Genomic DNA, 17,804 nt, shown 5'->3' with positions numbered 1-17,804 from the left:
CCAAAGCCATTTATTAAACATGACGAAGAATATCTTTAAGTGATTTATCGTTCTCTTCTTAGATGTTGTCTTCTACTACTCGAGCAAAAATCAGCTCAAAATCAATAGTGGTGTTATGCTTTCTGCTACGCTTTCTTTGGAAAAATTTTAGCTTCATAAACATAGCCCATACTTTACTATCACCTTTTTTTTTCTATTAACATAAAAAAATATAGATATAATTTAGTCAAAACTGAGGCAAATTCATAATACTAATATAAGGTTAGTCGAACACTTGTCTCCACATGGGTAAAAAAATCAACTTAGTTATCATTTTTTATGTTATATGTTATCATCATCATCATATTCATATTCCACCCATAGAAACTTTATGTTATATGTTATACAATTTATTATTGATAGACTTTTTAATCAAATGATGTTGGTCCCCATTAGTCAAACCTTTTCCAAAATAATGCATACTGTTCGCATAAGACAGTTTGCCAAACTATTTTTATTTTTATTTTATCTGAAATAACTGTAATCTGACTTATCGGTTCAATAAATAAACCGCTACATATGTCTGTTAACGGTTTATTAGATTTTAAATTATAAAATGCATTGGTGATTGTGAAATAAAAGTAATGTAAATCGCTATTTGATTTACCAGTTCATTAATTTAAAAACCGCTAAGTGACTTAGCGGTTTTGTTTAAATCAACTTATTCTAAACCTGATGGAAAAGAGTTATCAGTCTTGATCAACTTACATGAAGGGCTATTCATAAATCTAGTAAGATTCTTTTCATGGTTATATAATGAAAGTAAAGCTTGTTTTAATTGCTGATCTTCCTTAGGAATATGAACAAGAACAACATTTATAAATGAGTCAAATTCTATGCGTGCAAGTATTAGAAACATGCTTTTGGCTGCTCATTAGCCACTCAGAGCAAATGTGAATAGTCGTAGTCATAGTCATCAACCTAGCAAATGAATGAATAAGACTGTTATCAATAAGCTATATCATCATTATCATCATACCTAATATCCCGCTCGAGAGCAAGGTTTGGGTGAGGGAACGAACAATCCATACTAGTACTCCCTTCACACAGAGGAAAGCAGTCGATTTTACAAATTACAGAAGAATGAATAAGCTATATGTAGTACAATATGTCATCAACCCAACATCATTAAATAATTCTTACATGTCCACATTTTAGACGTAATTTAAAAAGTCGAATGTATACAAGCTTATCATTAAGTTTAATATTAATAAATTATATTTTGCATAATTGATATGCCTACCATATAAATTGTTATAGGCTTTTTTCCGAGTTTATTTTCTTGCCAATAAATCAAATATTATATTGCAAATTAAAGAGATAAATGTTGGTCAAGCTTAAATATCTAATTCTATCCTAAAATCAAAATTTAAATATTAATGAATTTTGCTATAAATAATTATGAGCAAAGAATGAGTAACATCTATAATAAGTATCCTTATTGATCAAGTATTAAACATCCCAATCATTTAGGATTTGGCAACATCTTCCTAATAATCCCAAGATCTTTGACAAAACAAAAAGGTGGTTAGTTATAAAGGAGACTAAATCCAAGTCGAAAATTCAAAAAACACCAAATATCCTATTGTTAAATCAAATCATATTGCATAAAAAGCTATTTCAGACCTAAAAAATGGACCATACAAACTCATCTGCCCCCATTTAAATCAGTGTAATTAGTTCACCTACCAGAAAAAAATTGCATTTCAATTTTCAACTCCATTCTCAAATACATATATACTTTTTTTTTTAATTATATTTTGGATTATAGGGTTGTCCGAGGAAAAGAGGAGCGGAACAAAGATCATTGAGGTCTTATTTATTTTTGTAATGTCTTTTAAATTGGAGCTCTTTATTATACTATAAATTAAAAAAATATATACTCAATTTGTGAAAAATAATTCAAGACAAAATGTATTGTAACATTATATTATTTCAAATATATAAAAGGTTTACAAACAAATCACTTAAAAAGTGTTGCTCGAAACTAAATCTGAATAGTATCATTTAATATTTGAAACCCCTTATTTTCTGGGCTCTAGACGGTCTGCTACTACAAATAGCCTAAAAACTTTGTCGCCTGAAAGATACAATATATGCTCTAACTAAGACAATATTTGATTCTTAAAATAAATAAATATATTCTTTAAAATTATTTGAAATTCAAATAAATAGAGTAGTATCTTTCTTGACATTCATCTTGATTCTTGCACCCATCCTTCCCAACTCATCCTCATAAATACCAAACATTGATAGGCTTTAATACCATTTCCTTTTTACCCTACTTTGTATTGGTTGTTGGCATATTAATACAATGATACTTCATTCTCACTAAATTTCAAATGCCATTCACTCCATTGTTCTCCCCATGTCTTTTCTCTAAACCTAAATAAACTACAAAAAATTTCACAAATTTTCATTTAGTTATACTGATTAGATGTACACGATCTTATTCACCATGTAGAAAACTTCCATGGTTATGAATTATATACACCTACATTTAAAATCTTGGTTTTGGCTATTGTCTCAATAACTTTTGTTAGTTTGTTCATACATTTTTGTTGATTATTAAATGTGCATGGGATATTGGTGCGGTTCAATCAGAAAACCGAGATCACATTCTAGAGATCTCGGTTTATTTGATTGAGCCGTGCCAATATCCCGTGCTAGATTTGTTGTTTTTTAGTTACAGAGCAGGCTAAAGAAAGGGAAGATAAACAGTAAGAATTGAACTTAAATTCCTTATGAAAAAACAACATGCTTACACTAAGATAAAACTCGATTCTCACTAACTATGTTTTGCGTTTAAGTTGTGAATTTTTGTGTTGTTTATGGCCGTGCACTCCATAGAGCCATACTTTAATTTGTAGTATGCAGGAATTAAACGAAGAGCAAAACTGTCTTGTTCTTCCCAACTATTGGTTAGTCATTTTTTCTCTTTTTTCTTTTGGAAAAACTTTATTTAGCTACGTACGAGTAAAATTATCTACTTAAGGTAGTATAAAGGATATAAGAATTATATGTATTTCAATTACCTATCAAAAATACATTTAATTATTTATCAACTAATTAATTATCAATTGTCACCTTATACTGATAAATTATTTAATGGGTAGATGTAGCTAAACGGTTTTTTTTTTTATTATTAAAAATAAATGTAAGCAAGTTGGCAATTAATGGTTATTCATTCATCCCAATAAGATGAGCTCTAAATTTCTGATAGGAGGTTGGGATGGAAAATGTAGTTAGCTGAAGAATTTATTGGAAGGAATATAATTTCATAATTTCTTTTTTAGAGTGAAGTAAATGTGTTACACCTACAATTCATACAATTAATGGCACCCATGAAATGTTTGATGAATTTATATTTATATATATACATTTGAAATGATATTCATAGCCCTTAATTCTTAAGGTCACACGTTAAAAGTAGAAATATTAAACATTTAACATTTATGTGTGATATATTGGTTACAACTTACAAATTCACAAACTATTTTTATAGGGCCGGGTTCCGGCCGAGGGAATTTAGAAAAGGAATCTCAATGTAATATTATTTCGAATAATGTTTACAATAAAAATTATAAATTTTTATGATATGTAATACTTTTATGTCATTTTGCATAATAATAAATTTTGACTATAAAAAGTTTATTTATTCATGTTTTTTATTATCACTTAAAATCACCTTATAAATGGAAAATATATTAAAATGAATTTTTAAAAAAATTGAGATAATTGAATATCGATTATCAATATATTTTGACCTTTCTTCTAACAACAATGTTAAGCAACTTAGTTATCTTTATAATGTAACTTGGCAAATTCTATGAGAACTTCAAGGGAATTTCAGAAGAAATGTTTTTTAAGGGTACGTATTTACAGGAATCATATATTACAATTACTTATCTAATTCAATTTAAACTATAAAGTTACAAATGTAAATATATATTTTGAAAAAACTGAAAATGTACATTCCCCCCTTCGGCTTCAATGCTCATTAATTGAATGATGTTACAATGCATATGTTGTAAAATGTTACTTTAATTTATTAAATAAACAATAAAATAAAGTTACAAGTTTGTAGTAGAAAACAAATTACATATGACAATTAAGAACTATGCTTATGTATACCACCGAAAACTCCGAGAAACCTATTTTCAATCCGAACAAAGTAACAAGAAGCTTTTTTTTGAACTTGATATTAATTCTAGACGATATGCTCTTTTCTAAAACATCATTTTCTCCCCACTACGGTGCTTGGAAATAAACCGGAAATATATTCTGAGACACAAAGAATTACACTAAATTCCTAGCACATGAAATTTAGAATGATGTAAGACAAACTTAAATTGAAGAAGATACGGAAAATTACAATCGAAGATTGCAATTTCTCTATGTAAAGTGCTAGAGAAGAAAAGAAATCAAAAATTGCATGTCACTCAATAACCACACAAGCCTTCTATCTTTATAGAATAGCTTACATCATCTCACGAAGCAACATGTTACTCCATGAAACACAACATCGATTCACGAACTAATGTCTTCTTTCAATCAATCCATCCCAATATATCTGGTTAATATAACCATATTTAACCGTTGGTAGTTACATTAAAACTAACAAAACGGATAAATTGACTTTGCAAAGAAAAACCCGCAAAACAGAGCGAAACTCGCGGGCCGCGAGTTAGGTCGCGAGCCGCGACCTACTGCTCCCACAAAATAGTAGCTTTTCCTTCCTTTCTCGTGATACGCGAGTTGTTTTGACAATCTGTGAAAACTACTTTTTGCTCAAAACAGAAACTTTGCAACCTTGGGATATATTCAAATTAATTTATTGAAATTAAATATTTAAATTTAATTAATTATAATTTTCGATGACCATTATACGCTCTAAATGACAACAATCCTCCCCATTTAGAGTGTACAATCCTTTTCTTCTTTCGCGATCCATAATCTCCAACCCATTTCATGCATCAATGCCAATGTCCTTCCGGATTGAATTGACACCTATTACCACGCATCTTTACAATTGATCATATCCCCTAATCTCCTTTCGAATTGAATTAAGCAAATATATCCAACAAATTGAAGGAGTAGTACACATGAAATAATTCTTAAAACTCACATCTGTGACACGTTAAAGGCCTTGTGTCCATATCTATTCATAAGTTCAATGAAATCATAAGTATGCCCCTTGATTTTGTTGAGGCGGCCAAACCCTGAACTTATATAGGTAGCTTCTCCTGGTTACCATGCTTTCGTGAATAAAGCACTCAATCTAGAGATCTTCTAAACTCTAGAAATTGGAGACCTTGAGGAACTACTCTACTACCTCGTTATTCAACATCACGAACAAAGCAACTAAAGGGTCTCAAAAAGGGTTCCCAACATCTGATGAGCGATCAATCCACATTGAATTCAAGACTAGATGTTTCTTCTAGCGTTGAATTGGGTTTCACTCATGGTGTTGAAGATGTGCATAAACCAATTCCTTGAGTCAAAAACTCAAAAGAAATCTTACTCAATGGCTTAGTAAACTGATCCGCCATATTGAGTTTAGTATTAGCATAGTCAACAGAAATGACCCTTCCCTTGATAAGATCATGCACAAGACTAGGTCTTAGTGCAATATGCCTTGACTTACCATTGTATGTTTGACTATACGCTCTGTTCAAAGCCAAATCACTATCACTATGGATAGCCACTGGTGAAAATGGCTTAACCAACAGAGGGATCTCATACATGAGATTTCTTAACCATTCTGCTTCCTTGCTAGCAGATGCTAAAGCAATAAACTCAGAACACATCGTAGAATCTGTAACACATGTTTATTTCTTAGAAGCCCATGAGATGGCACCTCCCTTAAACATAAACACCCATCCACTTATAGAAGAATTATCCTCTTTATTGGATGCCCAAGTTGCATCAGAATATCCTTCCAAAACATGAGGATCTCCACGATAAAACAAACCATAATCCTTGGTTCTAATCAAGTATCTAAGTACTCTTCTCACAACTCTCCAATGGGTAGGACCAGGTTTTTGAGTAAACCTACTTAACTGACCCACTGCAAAAGCTATATCTGGCCTTGTACATGTCATTGCATACATCAAGGATCCAATAATCTTTGAGTATTCCAATTGAGAAATAGCTTCTCCTTTATAAGGTATTAGTTTCTCACATGGATCCATAGGAGTGGAAACTGGAGATTTATCAAACATATTAAACCGTTTGAGAATATTCTCAATATAATGAGATTGGTTCAACATAAGACCTCCATTATGTCTTATTATCTTAATGCCTAAGATAACGTCAGCCTCTCCTAAATCCTTCATAGAAAAGGATGATGACAAAAATTCCTTTGCCATTTCCACTTGCTCTATACTTGTACCAAATATGAGCATGTCATCGACATAAAAACAAATGATAACTCCATTTCCTTTATCATCGAACTTGCTATAAACACATTTATCGGCCTCATTGACAACAAAACCAAAAAACAACACGGTGTCATCAAAATTTTGATGCCACTGCTTCGGTGCTTGTTTAAGTCCATAGAGGGATTTAATTAATTTACACACCTTCTTTTCTTATCCTTTAACAACAAACCCTTCGGGTTGTTTGATATATACTTCCTCCTCTAGATCACTATACAGGAATACTGTTTTGACATCCATTTGATGAATCAACAAATTGTGGATAGAAGTTAAGGCAATCAAGAGGCGAATAGTAGTAGTTCTAGCAAGCAGTGCATAAGTATCGAAATAATCAATACCCTTCTTTTGTCTAAAGCCTTGCACCACTAATCTTGCTTTAAACCGAACCACGGACCCATCAGGTCTACGTTTAACTGTAAATATCCATTTACATCCAAGTGGAGTACAACTTAGAGGTAGGTCGATTAAGACCCAAGTGTTATTCCTTATGATGGAATCCATTTCATCATTAATGGCTTCTTCCCAAAAAGCCTTATCACGAGAAGACATTGCTTCTTCGTAAGTTGATGGATTTTCCTCCACATTTAAACAATAAAGTGTGGATGTACAAAGAGAATCTCTTGTACCCTCCACTAAGTAGACTTTAAATCTGGACCAAAAGATTTGACAATCCTTCCTCTCTTACTTGTCCTAAGAGAAATCTCTACATGTTCATCATTTGATGGAACATTTTGAGATTCAAGTTGATCTTCATCAATTTCTTGATCATTGGTGCTAACTTTTAGGTCTTTAGGCCTACTAATTGATGAAAATCGAGTTTCATCAAAAATAGCATCCCTAGACTCAATTATCGAATTAACCGATAAGTAGTCATTAAGTTCTATTACATAAAACCTATAAGCATGACTATGATGTGCATAGCCCACAAAGATGCAATCGAAACCTCTTTCACCAAATTTCTTCCTTTTATTTTCGGGCACTCTTACAATTGCCCTATACCCTCAAACTCGAAGATAGTTCAAGTTTGGTTTCCTCTTGTACCAAAGTTCATAAGGAATAGCCTTCTTCTCTCTAGTGGGAACCCGATTAAGGATGTAACATGCGGTCAACATCGCTTCACCCCAAAATCCTTCACTCAATCCCGAGTAAGATAACATGGAGTTAACCATTTCTTGTAATGTCCGATTTTTCCTTTCGGCAACACCATTTGATTGTGGTGAATAACTCGCCGTAGTTTCATGGACAATTCCCATTTCTTGGAAATAACAAGGGTTATAATATTCCCCTCCTTTATCCATTCTAAGTCGTTTGATCTTATTATCTAATTGTACTTCAACTTCGTTCTTAAAAATTTTAAACATGCTTAATGCCTCATATTTAGAATGCAATAAATACACATAACAAAATCTAGAATAATCATCAATAAAAGTAATCATGTACCTTTTGTTACCTAAAGATGGAGTACAATGAAAATTACATAAGTCACTATGAATTAAATCAAGAATGTTAGAAGTTCTTTCTACTTTCTTAAAAGGATTTCTAGTGATCTTATTTAACATGCAAGTACTACATTTTTTATTATCAAAGCCACACATAGGAATAATATCTAATTTACCCATATATTTCATACTTTCATAATTCATATGACATAGTCTATTGTGCCATAGTTCATACATATTTACATTATTATCATAAACATGAAATAAACTATTATATAAATATGTCTTGATAGAAAGCTTAAACAAATTACAATTCAAATAACCTCTTCCAATAAATACACCACCCCTACTAATTACACATCGATCAGATTCGAATACTAATTTATATCCCATACGATTCAAGGACGACCCCGACACTAAATTCCTTGCAATCTTAGGAGCAAACATCACTTCCTGCAAAGTAAGAAGATTCCCTGAAGTGAAATGCAATTCAACCGAACCTTTTCCAAGAACTTGAATAGTAGAATTATTTCCCATATAGAGAAACTCATCACCATCACACTTGTGAAAGGTCTTGAACCATCTCCTATCCATGCAAACGTGCTTAGAGGCACCTGAATCGATGTACCATGAATTATCCTGCACACAACAAATATTAATATTTGTTCCATTCAAATCCAAATTGGAATTAAATTTAATTAACTGTGAGGAAATATCTTCATTCACGGGATCTTGGCTTGTAGAAGCCTCACCCTTGTTACCATTCTTTTTCTTGAAAAGAAAACAATCTTTCTTGCGATGTCTCGGTTTTCTGCAAAACGAACACCAACCAACCGTAGGTTTCTTGGAAAAATTAGTAGATTTCCCTTGAAAGAACTCGAGCCCCTTTTCTTATTCTTCACAAGCTTAGACTTGTTTGAATTTTCTTCTACCATGTTAATAGTAGAAACCGAGGATGGATCCTTCCCTTTCTCTTGCTCACAGATCCCAACTTCTATGAGAAGATGGGTGGCAAGTTGGGTAAGATCGATTTCCTCCTTTTTGTGCTTGAGGGTACTCCTAACATCTTTCCATGATGGTGGTAATTTATCAATAATACTAGAGACAACAAAGAGTTCATCCATATTTATGTCATGCCTTTTAAGATTATCATACATCCTTTGTATTTCATGAAATTGTTCCATAATAGGGCGATTATCATCAAACATAAAATTATTGAAATTACTCACAAGAAACTTTTTAGTTGATGCATCTTCGGCCATATATTTAGTTTCAAGTGAGAACCACATTTCTTGAGCGGATTCAGCATTTTGGTAAACATCGAAGAGAGTATCACTCATACCATTTAGGATGTGCCCCCTACAGATGAAGTCGTCATTGTCCCATTTACATTTAGCACGGATATCCTCCGGAGTTTCATCTTCCTTTTCACTAGGCCTTGGTGTACTAATCACATAAGCAACTTTTAAAGTAGTTAAGAGAAAAAACATATTCTTTTGCCATCTCCTAAACTCATTGCCTACAAATTTGTCAAGTTTGACAAAGTTGGTAGTCAAATCCTTGAGACTTGTCATTTCGTAATTCAAAGAAAATGATGTTTTAGATTGTTGTAAAATGTTACTTTAATTTATTAAAAAAACAATGAAATAAAGTTACAAGTTTGTAGTAGAAAATAAATTACATATGACAATCAAGAACTATACTTATGTACACCACTGAGAACTCCAAGAAACCGATCTTCAATCCAAACAAAGTAACAAGAAGATTTTGTTTGAACTTGATATTAATTCTAGGTGAGGTGCGCTTTCCTAAAACATCATTTTCTCCCTACTACGGTGCTTGGAAATAAACCGGAAATATGTTCTGAGATACAAAGAATTACACTAAATTTCTAGCACACGGAACTTAGAATGATGTAAGAGAAACTTAAATGGAAGAAGATACGGAAAATTACAATCGAGGATTGCGATTTCTCTATGTAAAGTGCTAGAGAAGAAAAGAAATCAAAAATTACATGTCACTCAATAACCACACAAGCCTTCTATCTTTATAGAATAGCTTACATCATTTCATGAAGCAAAATATTACTCCATGAAACACAAGATCGATTCACGAACTAATGTCGTCTTTCAATCAATTCATCCCAATATATCTGGTTAATATAACCATATTTAACCGTTGGTAGTTACATTAAAACTAACAAAACAGATAAAATGATTTTGCAAAGAAAAACCCGCAAAACAGAGCGAAACTCGCGGGCCGCAACCTATTGCTCTCACAAAACAGTAGCTTTTCCTTCCTTTCTCGCGATCCGTGAAAACTACTTTTTGCTCAAAACAGAAACTTTGCAACCTTGGGATATATTCAAATTAATTTATTTAAATTAAATTTAATTAATTATAATTTTCGATGATCATTATACACTCTAAATGACAACAGCATATTCGATTTTTTTATAACCCGAGTATTTGAGCCAGCTTACACTACAATGCATAAAGAATTTGAACTTCTCAAAAAGTAAAGATGCATTGCCATGTCTGAGTATTGTACATGGCAATAATTACTAAGATAAGTTAATATCTTTCGCATAAGGAGTTTAATTTTCACTTCCTAAAGGAGAATAAAAGGATAAATTTCCTCTCTTTTTTGCTTGTAGGAATTCTTTAATCTACCCAAATCAAGACAATCCAAGCAATAACAAAATTGAAAGTCTTAGACTATTAGATATGCTCGGTTTCTCCGAACTACCATCTTCATTTCTTCATCTACTTGATCATCTTCACTACAAGCTGTTGAAATGTCTGTATTGAAGAAAGAGAATATAGTATACCACTTTGAAAAGATTGATTTTAGACGTGAAAGATCAAGAAGAGAAGGAACATCGAAGAATAGAAGTCTACAAAAGAAGAATGTAGAAAGAAAAAAGAAATTCGTTGTTTCTTGCTAATTCATTGTACATGTAGGATATTCATACAAGTAATTGTAAATTTGACACTTTTCATTATAACACACATGCTTCACTTTCTTCTAGCTATTAACTTCAACCTTCCCTTCACGTCAACCAACGAGCGTCTCAACTCTCAAGTACCAAGTACTGATGCAACGATGTGTTAAAGAACCAACTCAACCAAAATCTTAAGCGGATTATTGAGCCCCCAAAATATATTATATACTCTAACATGCCCCCTCACACGATTGTCATTTTGACTAGAAGTGTGGATGCAGCACAAGCCCTCCTCATCCCTACGTGAAATATTCCACTTAAATTAGAGGGGTAGTTGAGAATCAACCTGTGACCTTTTTGCCACGTAGACTTCTGATACCATGTCAAAGAACCATCTCAACCAAAAGTTTAAGTTGATGGTTAAGGGCGCAAGATATCTTATATAATCTAACAGGATGTAAATAACAAAAAAAGAATATATGAGATTGCATTCTAAGATTCCTGTTCATTGCAAATTTTCAAAGGAGTACTACTCACTATTCAGCAAATGCTACAAGAAACGTGCACTTCACATTATGAATGCCTCATTGTGATCTTTTGATGTTATAATCATGAAGGATAACAAGATATACAAGAAGAATAAAAAAAAGCTCTTCAAAATTGCTAAAGAATTTATTACCCGTGTCTATATCAACGATTTAGGAGCATTTTCTCCAAATGTTCGTTCTCTAGCCTCATGGCATCAAGATCAGCTTGCAATTTATCCTTATCTAGACTCCGGGAGGCCATTGCTGAAAGCTTTCCTTCGAGTTCTGCAATTTCTCTTTGAACTTTATCAGCCGCAAAAATCTGCTCTCGAATCTTTTCAAAGCTTTCATGGATATTTGTTAAATGTCTATAAGCTTGACGGCCAACAGGGTCTTTCTTCGCTTCCCTGAACATATTCATGTATTTGTAAAATGGAAACGGAGGGAGTATAACACTAGTGAATAAGTGAAGAGGGACATTTTAATAATAAAACAATCTACGAGTAAAACAATTCTTGCCTCAAAATTTTTTCATCAACCACTGCATATGTACGATGAAGGCGTTCCTCGATTGAGTTACTCTCTAAATTAAGCTCCCTTGTATCCTTCAAGATGCGTTCAATATCCGTGTCCAACTTCCGACTGTTCTTTGTAATCTCAGTGATCCTTTGGATGTATGACCTTCTAGAAGCAGTTTTTGGCTGCCTCTCGAGATCACCTTCAAGTTTAGCACATTCCTTCTCTCTTCAAAAAATAAATGAAATTTTACTTAAGAGTATTCGTAACGTGCAACAAGTAGCCATTTAAACAAAATTATTCACAGCAAGAGATAGAAAATGGAAAAGCCAAAAATACAAGCAATCAAGCGAGGCGTGAGTTTAAGTCTTATCTATCTACATGTCAAAATGTGCCCCAACCTCTACATTCCAGAACATATATGGAGGTAAGTATGAATATACTCCCTCTGTCCTTAAAAACATGTAGCATTTGTTCGAGTAAACATTTTTCAAAATTAGGTAAAAATTGAAGTGTTGAACACCACCTAATTCTCAAATGACAGTCTCACGGTGACCATCTCTATAGGTTATTGGGTTGACCCAATGTACATTTACTGTCTTAAAGTGATCACTTTTTATAGTCTTAGAGTGATCACTTATAACCTTAAAGTGATCACTTACGATGTTAATGATCAATTAGAAATGAGTGTGTTTTTGAGAGGAAGTTTAACCGACTATATTCAAATCATAGCCTATTTATTTGAAACAGTCTAAAATACAAAAACATAGAACAATCTTTCATGGACAACGGAAGTATAATATTGTGATTCTCCAGCATTCAGGATATTAAGCATGAACGCTGATTATCAGGTGCAAAGGAGCGTAGTGGGTACCATACCTCTTCCTGATTTCCAAATTAACAGAGTGCATCTCTCGGTCAATTTCTTTGAGCTTCTCCAGTTTAAGCTGACATTCAAGTGAGCCAACACAATGGGACTCCAAAATATCCCACTTTTTCTCTTCCAGAGACTTCTTATCCATGTCCCTGGTAAGATAGAAAGAAAAATTTTCAATACAGTTAGTTGATGGGGAGAATAAGTATAACATGATTCGCAAGTTAATTCGTTTTTTGGATTCGTGATTCGCTCAAATTGACCCTAAAATAGCCCTAAACCGACCACAAATCGCATTTTTTGATTCGCGATTCGTAAAGAGATTAAAAAATGAAAAGTAATACCAACGAAAGGGAAATACTATTATGCTAATTGCTAACAAATAAAAGGAGCATACCGATCGAGTCATGATCCGACCAAAAGTGCATGTTTACATCAGCTTGAGCAAAATATGGAATCAAACAATATAGTTTGCAGCATGTCTTATAGGCCACACTTTCCCTTCTCTAATATTTCGCAATTTCAGAAAAGAGAAACAACACCTGACTGACAGACTCGAATTTGATCTAAGAATGATCTTATAAGCATTAATATGTTTACCATTGATTCTCCGCTTCCTCAAGCTTATCCTTTCTGGTGACTATTTGTTCATTGAGCTGATCAATATGGGAACTACAGGGATGCTCGTTATCAAGTATCACTGTCGCTGATTCTTTCTCGGGAAGGACTATTTCTTGACCACCTATGCTTTCTTCCTCGCATATCAGCTGCATGAAATGTAAGACGCCTAAATATTTATTTAGGAAAGGATAAAGGATGAAGCTTTTGTTTTTGTTAATTCTTTATAATACCTGATATATAATGTGGCCTATTCTTAAAGCATAGAGAGAAATCAATTTTTGTGCTTATTAACAAATAATTCCCCCTGGAAAAAAGGTTGAGATAGAGTCGCAAATCTAACAATGCTTAGAGTAGTTTATTTGTATATACCTGGGATGACAAATCATCACGAGAAATTGATTCCTGTACGCACTTGCAATTTTCAGAAACATCAGCAGTTTCCTCAACCTGATCAGCCGTCTTCAAATCTCCTACATAATCTTCTTGCGATGGAACATTGGCATTGCTACTTAACGATACTGGTGAATCACCTTCTGATCTAGCTTTAACTTTCTGATCGTTCAGATAGACCAAAGATTCGGCAGTCTTCTCAGACAAGATTGGTGAAACAAGTTTAGTGTTGCTCTCTAATCCTTTACCCCAAAAATTTACAGCTTTTTTGGCTTCCGAAAATTCAGAAAGCCTTTCTACCAAAAATCTGACCAATTTATACAAGTCCTCTTCAGATGGGTATAAGAACTGCCGCAAGCAACATATATATTCGGTGAATATGAATAATCATAGGTCATCATAACACATGAGCGAAATGGCAACTGGACACTGCATCAAGTTTGATGGGAAAAAAATCTACAACTATAGAAGCAATGGCCAATTTAAGTCACAGACTAAACCAGTATAACATAATTTGCTACCTAGCTTTTTGAATTCGCGATTTGCTCAAAATTTGCCCAAGAATAGACCAAAAACGACCATAATTGGCTTTTTTGATTTGCAATTCGTGAGGTAATTAACGAATCATGTGACACTAGACTAAACTATAGAAGTCATTAACTCACTTCAACAGAACAACCTTCATCTACTAGACCACAGCTACAAATTTTTCTTTGGGATCATCCTAGAAAAAGGCAAAAATTCCTCATTATATGTGCTCCAAATATTCGTCATCACAGAGTTATATTCAGTATATTAGGATTAGAACTTAGATGAGCACAGTTGACAGCAATTAATTTATAGATGTAATTGTTTTACCACCTAAATCACAGTTCTTTCATAAGCATCATGTGGTTCAATTAAAATGCTTTCTATATAGACAAACATTATGGAACATTTCTTGACGTAATACAATGCTAGATTTCCATTAGTATATAATATACATCGAGTCATTTATGATTGAATCCTGCATGCCAATGCCTCCCTTACAAAGTAATACAATGCTCATGTTCATTGGGACTCTATTGTTTAGAACATGATCACTACTCCTAGGTTTAAGTTCAATCTATGTTGACTGCTCATGGGAGACCCAAAACAAGAGACAAGATGGCTAACTAAGGCATCATTGCTGACAATAATTTGTACTTTGTATGGATGAGGATGAATCTCATGAACATCTCTTTTTCAATTGTTGCTTCAGCAAGGAATGTATTAGTAAAATGAGCAATTATTTTGCTGTCCCTCCTCGAAAAAACCCTTGCAACACTCTTTTGAGCAAGAAGGGGAGGCTATCTTGTGCCAAGAGGAGAGTTGTGTTTGCTTTTATTTGTAGCCTTGTCTACTAGTCTGGAAGAACAAAAATGAAGTGCTTATGAAGACGCTGTCTACTAAAGACGAAATGTGGCTAGCTAATTCACTAATCCCTAAAGCAAATTGAAGCAAACAAACTACTAGATACCGATGGAAACCATACGCAGAAAGATGCAATGGATCCAAGAACATTAATTAAGGATAACCAAAGATCTCATACCACCAACAACTGAATACTTTGAATTGTTGATTCATACTCCCTCCACTCCCAATTTAGTTGTCACATTGCTTGTTTAAACACAATATCAAAGTTACAGTTAACTAAAATTCAAATCCTTATTCTCCTAGTATGAAAATCAAGAATTTCATCTGGGTAATAGAATTTAATAGCATATCTTTTCATCAAACGAAATCACATCACAGCTCTTAGTATCTTTCACATATCATCATTTCAACTTATCAAGTAAGAGCATCAATCCTGAAAAATAGAAATACAAGGGAAAAAAAACCCAAGTTGATATCACACATAATATCAAAAACAAAGCATAAATTTTCAATTGACTTCCATGAAAACGCAATTGAAGATTAAAAGTCATAATTCAAGATTAAATGCTTAAAATGGGCACATAACAACAATTACCTGGTGGAAACTGATCTGAAAAGGGTATCCTAATTGTTGAAGAAAAGTGGCTAAATCAGTACAAGATTTGACCTTTTCTGGCATGGAATCAGGCAGTGAGGTTGGCAACGACGACGTATCAACGTTGGGAAGGAGAAGGTGGATGGATTGTGAAGAGATAGAGAAGAAAGAAGAAGAATCAAGATGTTTGATTGAAGTAATGTGAGGTTGAATTAGAAGTCCTAAACTTTTCAAAGAACAGATTAATATCTCTTCTGATTCTTCCATTCTTTTCAGTTTTCAGTTTTCAGTTTTCAGTCTGTTTCTCTACAATGGCGCGGGGCAGTGTTTACAGTATCAAGAGAAGAGATAGTCATATCGAAGGACTACTTACCAGTTTTCATGTAAAATTCATTTTAATTATTATAAATTAGGAAAAATTCTTGAAAACTACTTAAAAACTTATTATTTTTTTGAAAAACTATCTAAAATAAAAAAAAATTGTCAAAAATTACTTAGAAAATTTATTTTATTTGTTAAAGGGTACCAACTAACAGAAAAATTGGGAGTTCCATTAGTTTTCCATGTGCAATTCACATGGCTTGGACAGACAAAATAAATTTTCTAGGTATTTTTTGATAAAAAATTAATTATAGATAGTTTTTTTACAAAAATTATATTTTCCTAGGTGGTTTCCAACAATTTTTTCTTTAATTTCTTGAGTTTATTGCTGGAATATTACTTTTTATTACGGGAATATTAGTTAATTGGGAAAATATATTTAGGAAATATCTTTGTTTAGAATATAATCTTTGGTGTATATTCAATAATTAGGCAATTGGAAGTAATTAGGGTGATTTCCTTATTTAGCAAGATCATGTAAACCATACATAAGCTTTCTGATCATCAATACAAGGAAGAGCCATTGTTGTCATCTTTTCATGGTATCAAGAGCGGGTCATTTTTTCCCGATAAGCCATGGCCGGTTATGATGGTGCGCCATCATCATCACAAAAAATTGAAATTAATACTCCTTTCTACCTCGGTGCACATGACAGGCCGGGGGATTTTATCACACCCATTAAACTTAAACTTGATAATTTTGATTCATGGTCTCATGCCATTAAAGTTGCTCTTTGTTCTCGGCGTAAATTCGGTTTTCTTGATGGCACGATTACGGATGTTGTGTCACCCGCAACAAAGGAGGATTGGGTCGTGGTACACTGTATGCTCGTGTCATGGCTCATGAATACAATCGATCCTGAGGTAAAATCTATGCTTTCCAACTATGATAATGCTAAACACTTGTGGGACGATTTACATGAACGGTTTTGTATAGTGAATGGACCTAGGATTCATCAATTAAAATCTCAAATTAATAAATGTGAGCAAACTAAAACCATGTCTATCGCAATTTATTTTGGAAAATTGAAAGTTTTGTGGGATGAACTTGCACAATTACAACCTTTAATTTTTTGTAAATGTGGCCATTGTACTTGTGATGTTGGTAAGCAACATGTTAAGTGCCGTGAAGATGATATGTTGCAACAATTTTTGCTTGGTCTATATTCCGAGTATTATGCACACATTCGGTCAAATATCCTTGCTCAAGATCCTTTGCCATCGTTGAATAAAGCCTATCAACAAGTCTCCCAAGAAGAACTTGTACGTGGCTTTGCACGTGCCCAAGACGAACCCTTACCTCCCGTGGGATTTGCTGTTCGTGCACCAGTGGGTAGGGCTCGGGGCGCTGCTAAACCTGTCTCGGATCAGCCCGTGTGTATTCATTGCAAGAAGTCGGGACATTTGGCTTCAAACTGTTATCCTGTACAGGTATGCACTCATTGTAAAAAGCGAGGACATGACCGTTCTCGCTGCTTTGAAATTTTTGGTTATCCCGAAGGATGGACCGTGGGGATTCGAGGCAGCAAGTCTCTGAATCAAAGTCGCGGGATGGCACACGCTAATGCAGCAGCTGGCGGCAGTCAGTGTCACGTGTATCCGGCAGACAGCAGCTGGCAGCAGTCTGATGCAGCCTCCTTCGT

The 17,804-nt window shown here is 33.6% G+C and overlaps 1 protein-coding gene across 3 annotated transcripts; it reads right to left on the bottom strand.

The window, feature by feature from the left end:
* Positions 1-8,079: 8,079 nt before the first annotated feature.
* On the bottom strand, positions 8,080-16,162 carry LOC130815330 (uncharacterized). 3 transcript variants are annotated; one of them, XM_057681767.1, is made up of 7 exons: positions 15,781-16,162; positions 13,770-14,138; positions 13,380-13,546; positions 12,785-12,931; positions 11,909-12,133; positions 11,542-11,796; positions 8,080-8,557 (listed from the first exon to the last, which is right to left on the bottom strand). In XM_057681767.1, the coding sequence occupies exons 1-6, from the start codon at positions 16,045-16,047 to the stop codon at positions 11,553-11,555; spliced, it is 1,419 nt and encodes a 472-aa protein (XP_057537750.1). In that variant the 5' UTR covers positions 16,048-16,162; the 3' UTR covers positions 8,080-8,557; positions 11,542-11,552. The 3 variants fall into 3 exon arrangements, with proteins under 3 accessions (XP_057537750.1, XP_057537749.1, XP_057537748.1); XM_057681766.1 differs by lacking the exon at positions 8,080-8,557 and adding an exon at positions 9,949-11,161; XM_057681765.1 differs by lacking the exon at positions 8,080-8,557 and having other exon boundaries at positions 11,348-11,796.
* Positions 16,163-17,804: the final 1,642 nt, after the last annotated feature.

This window comes from Amaranthus tricolor, chromosome 6 (assembly GCF_026212465.1).
Source record: "Amaranthus tricolor cultivar Red isolate AtriRed21 chromosome 6, ASM2621246v1, whole genome shotgun sequence".
Taxonomy (NCBI): domain Eukaryota; kingdom Viridiplantae; phylum Streptophyta; class Magnoliopsida; order Caryophyllales; family Amaranthaceae; genus Amaranthus; species Amaranthus tricolor.
This window is presented reverse-complemented; position numbering and strand designations above follow the sequence as displayed.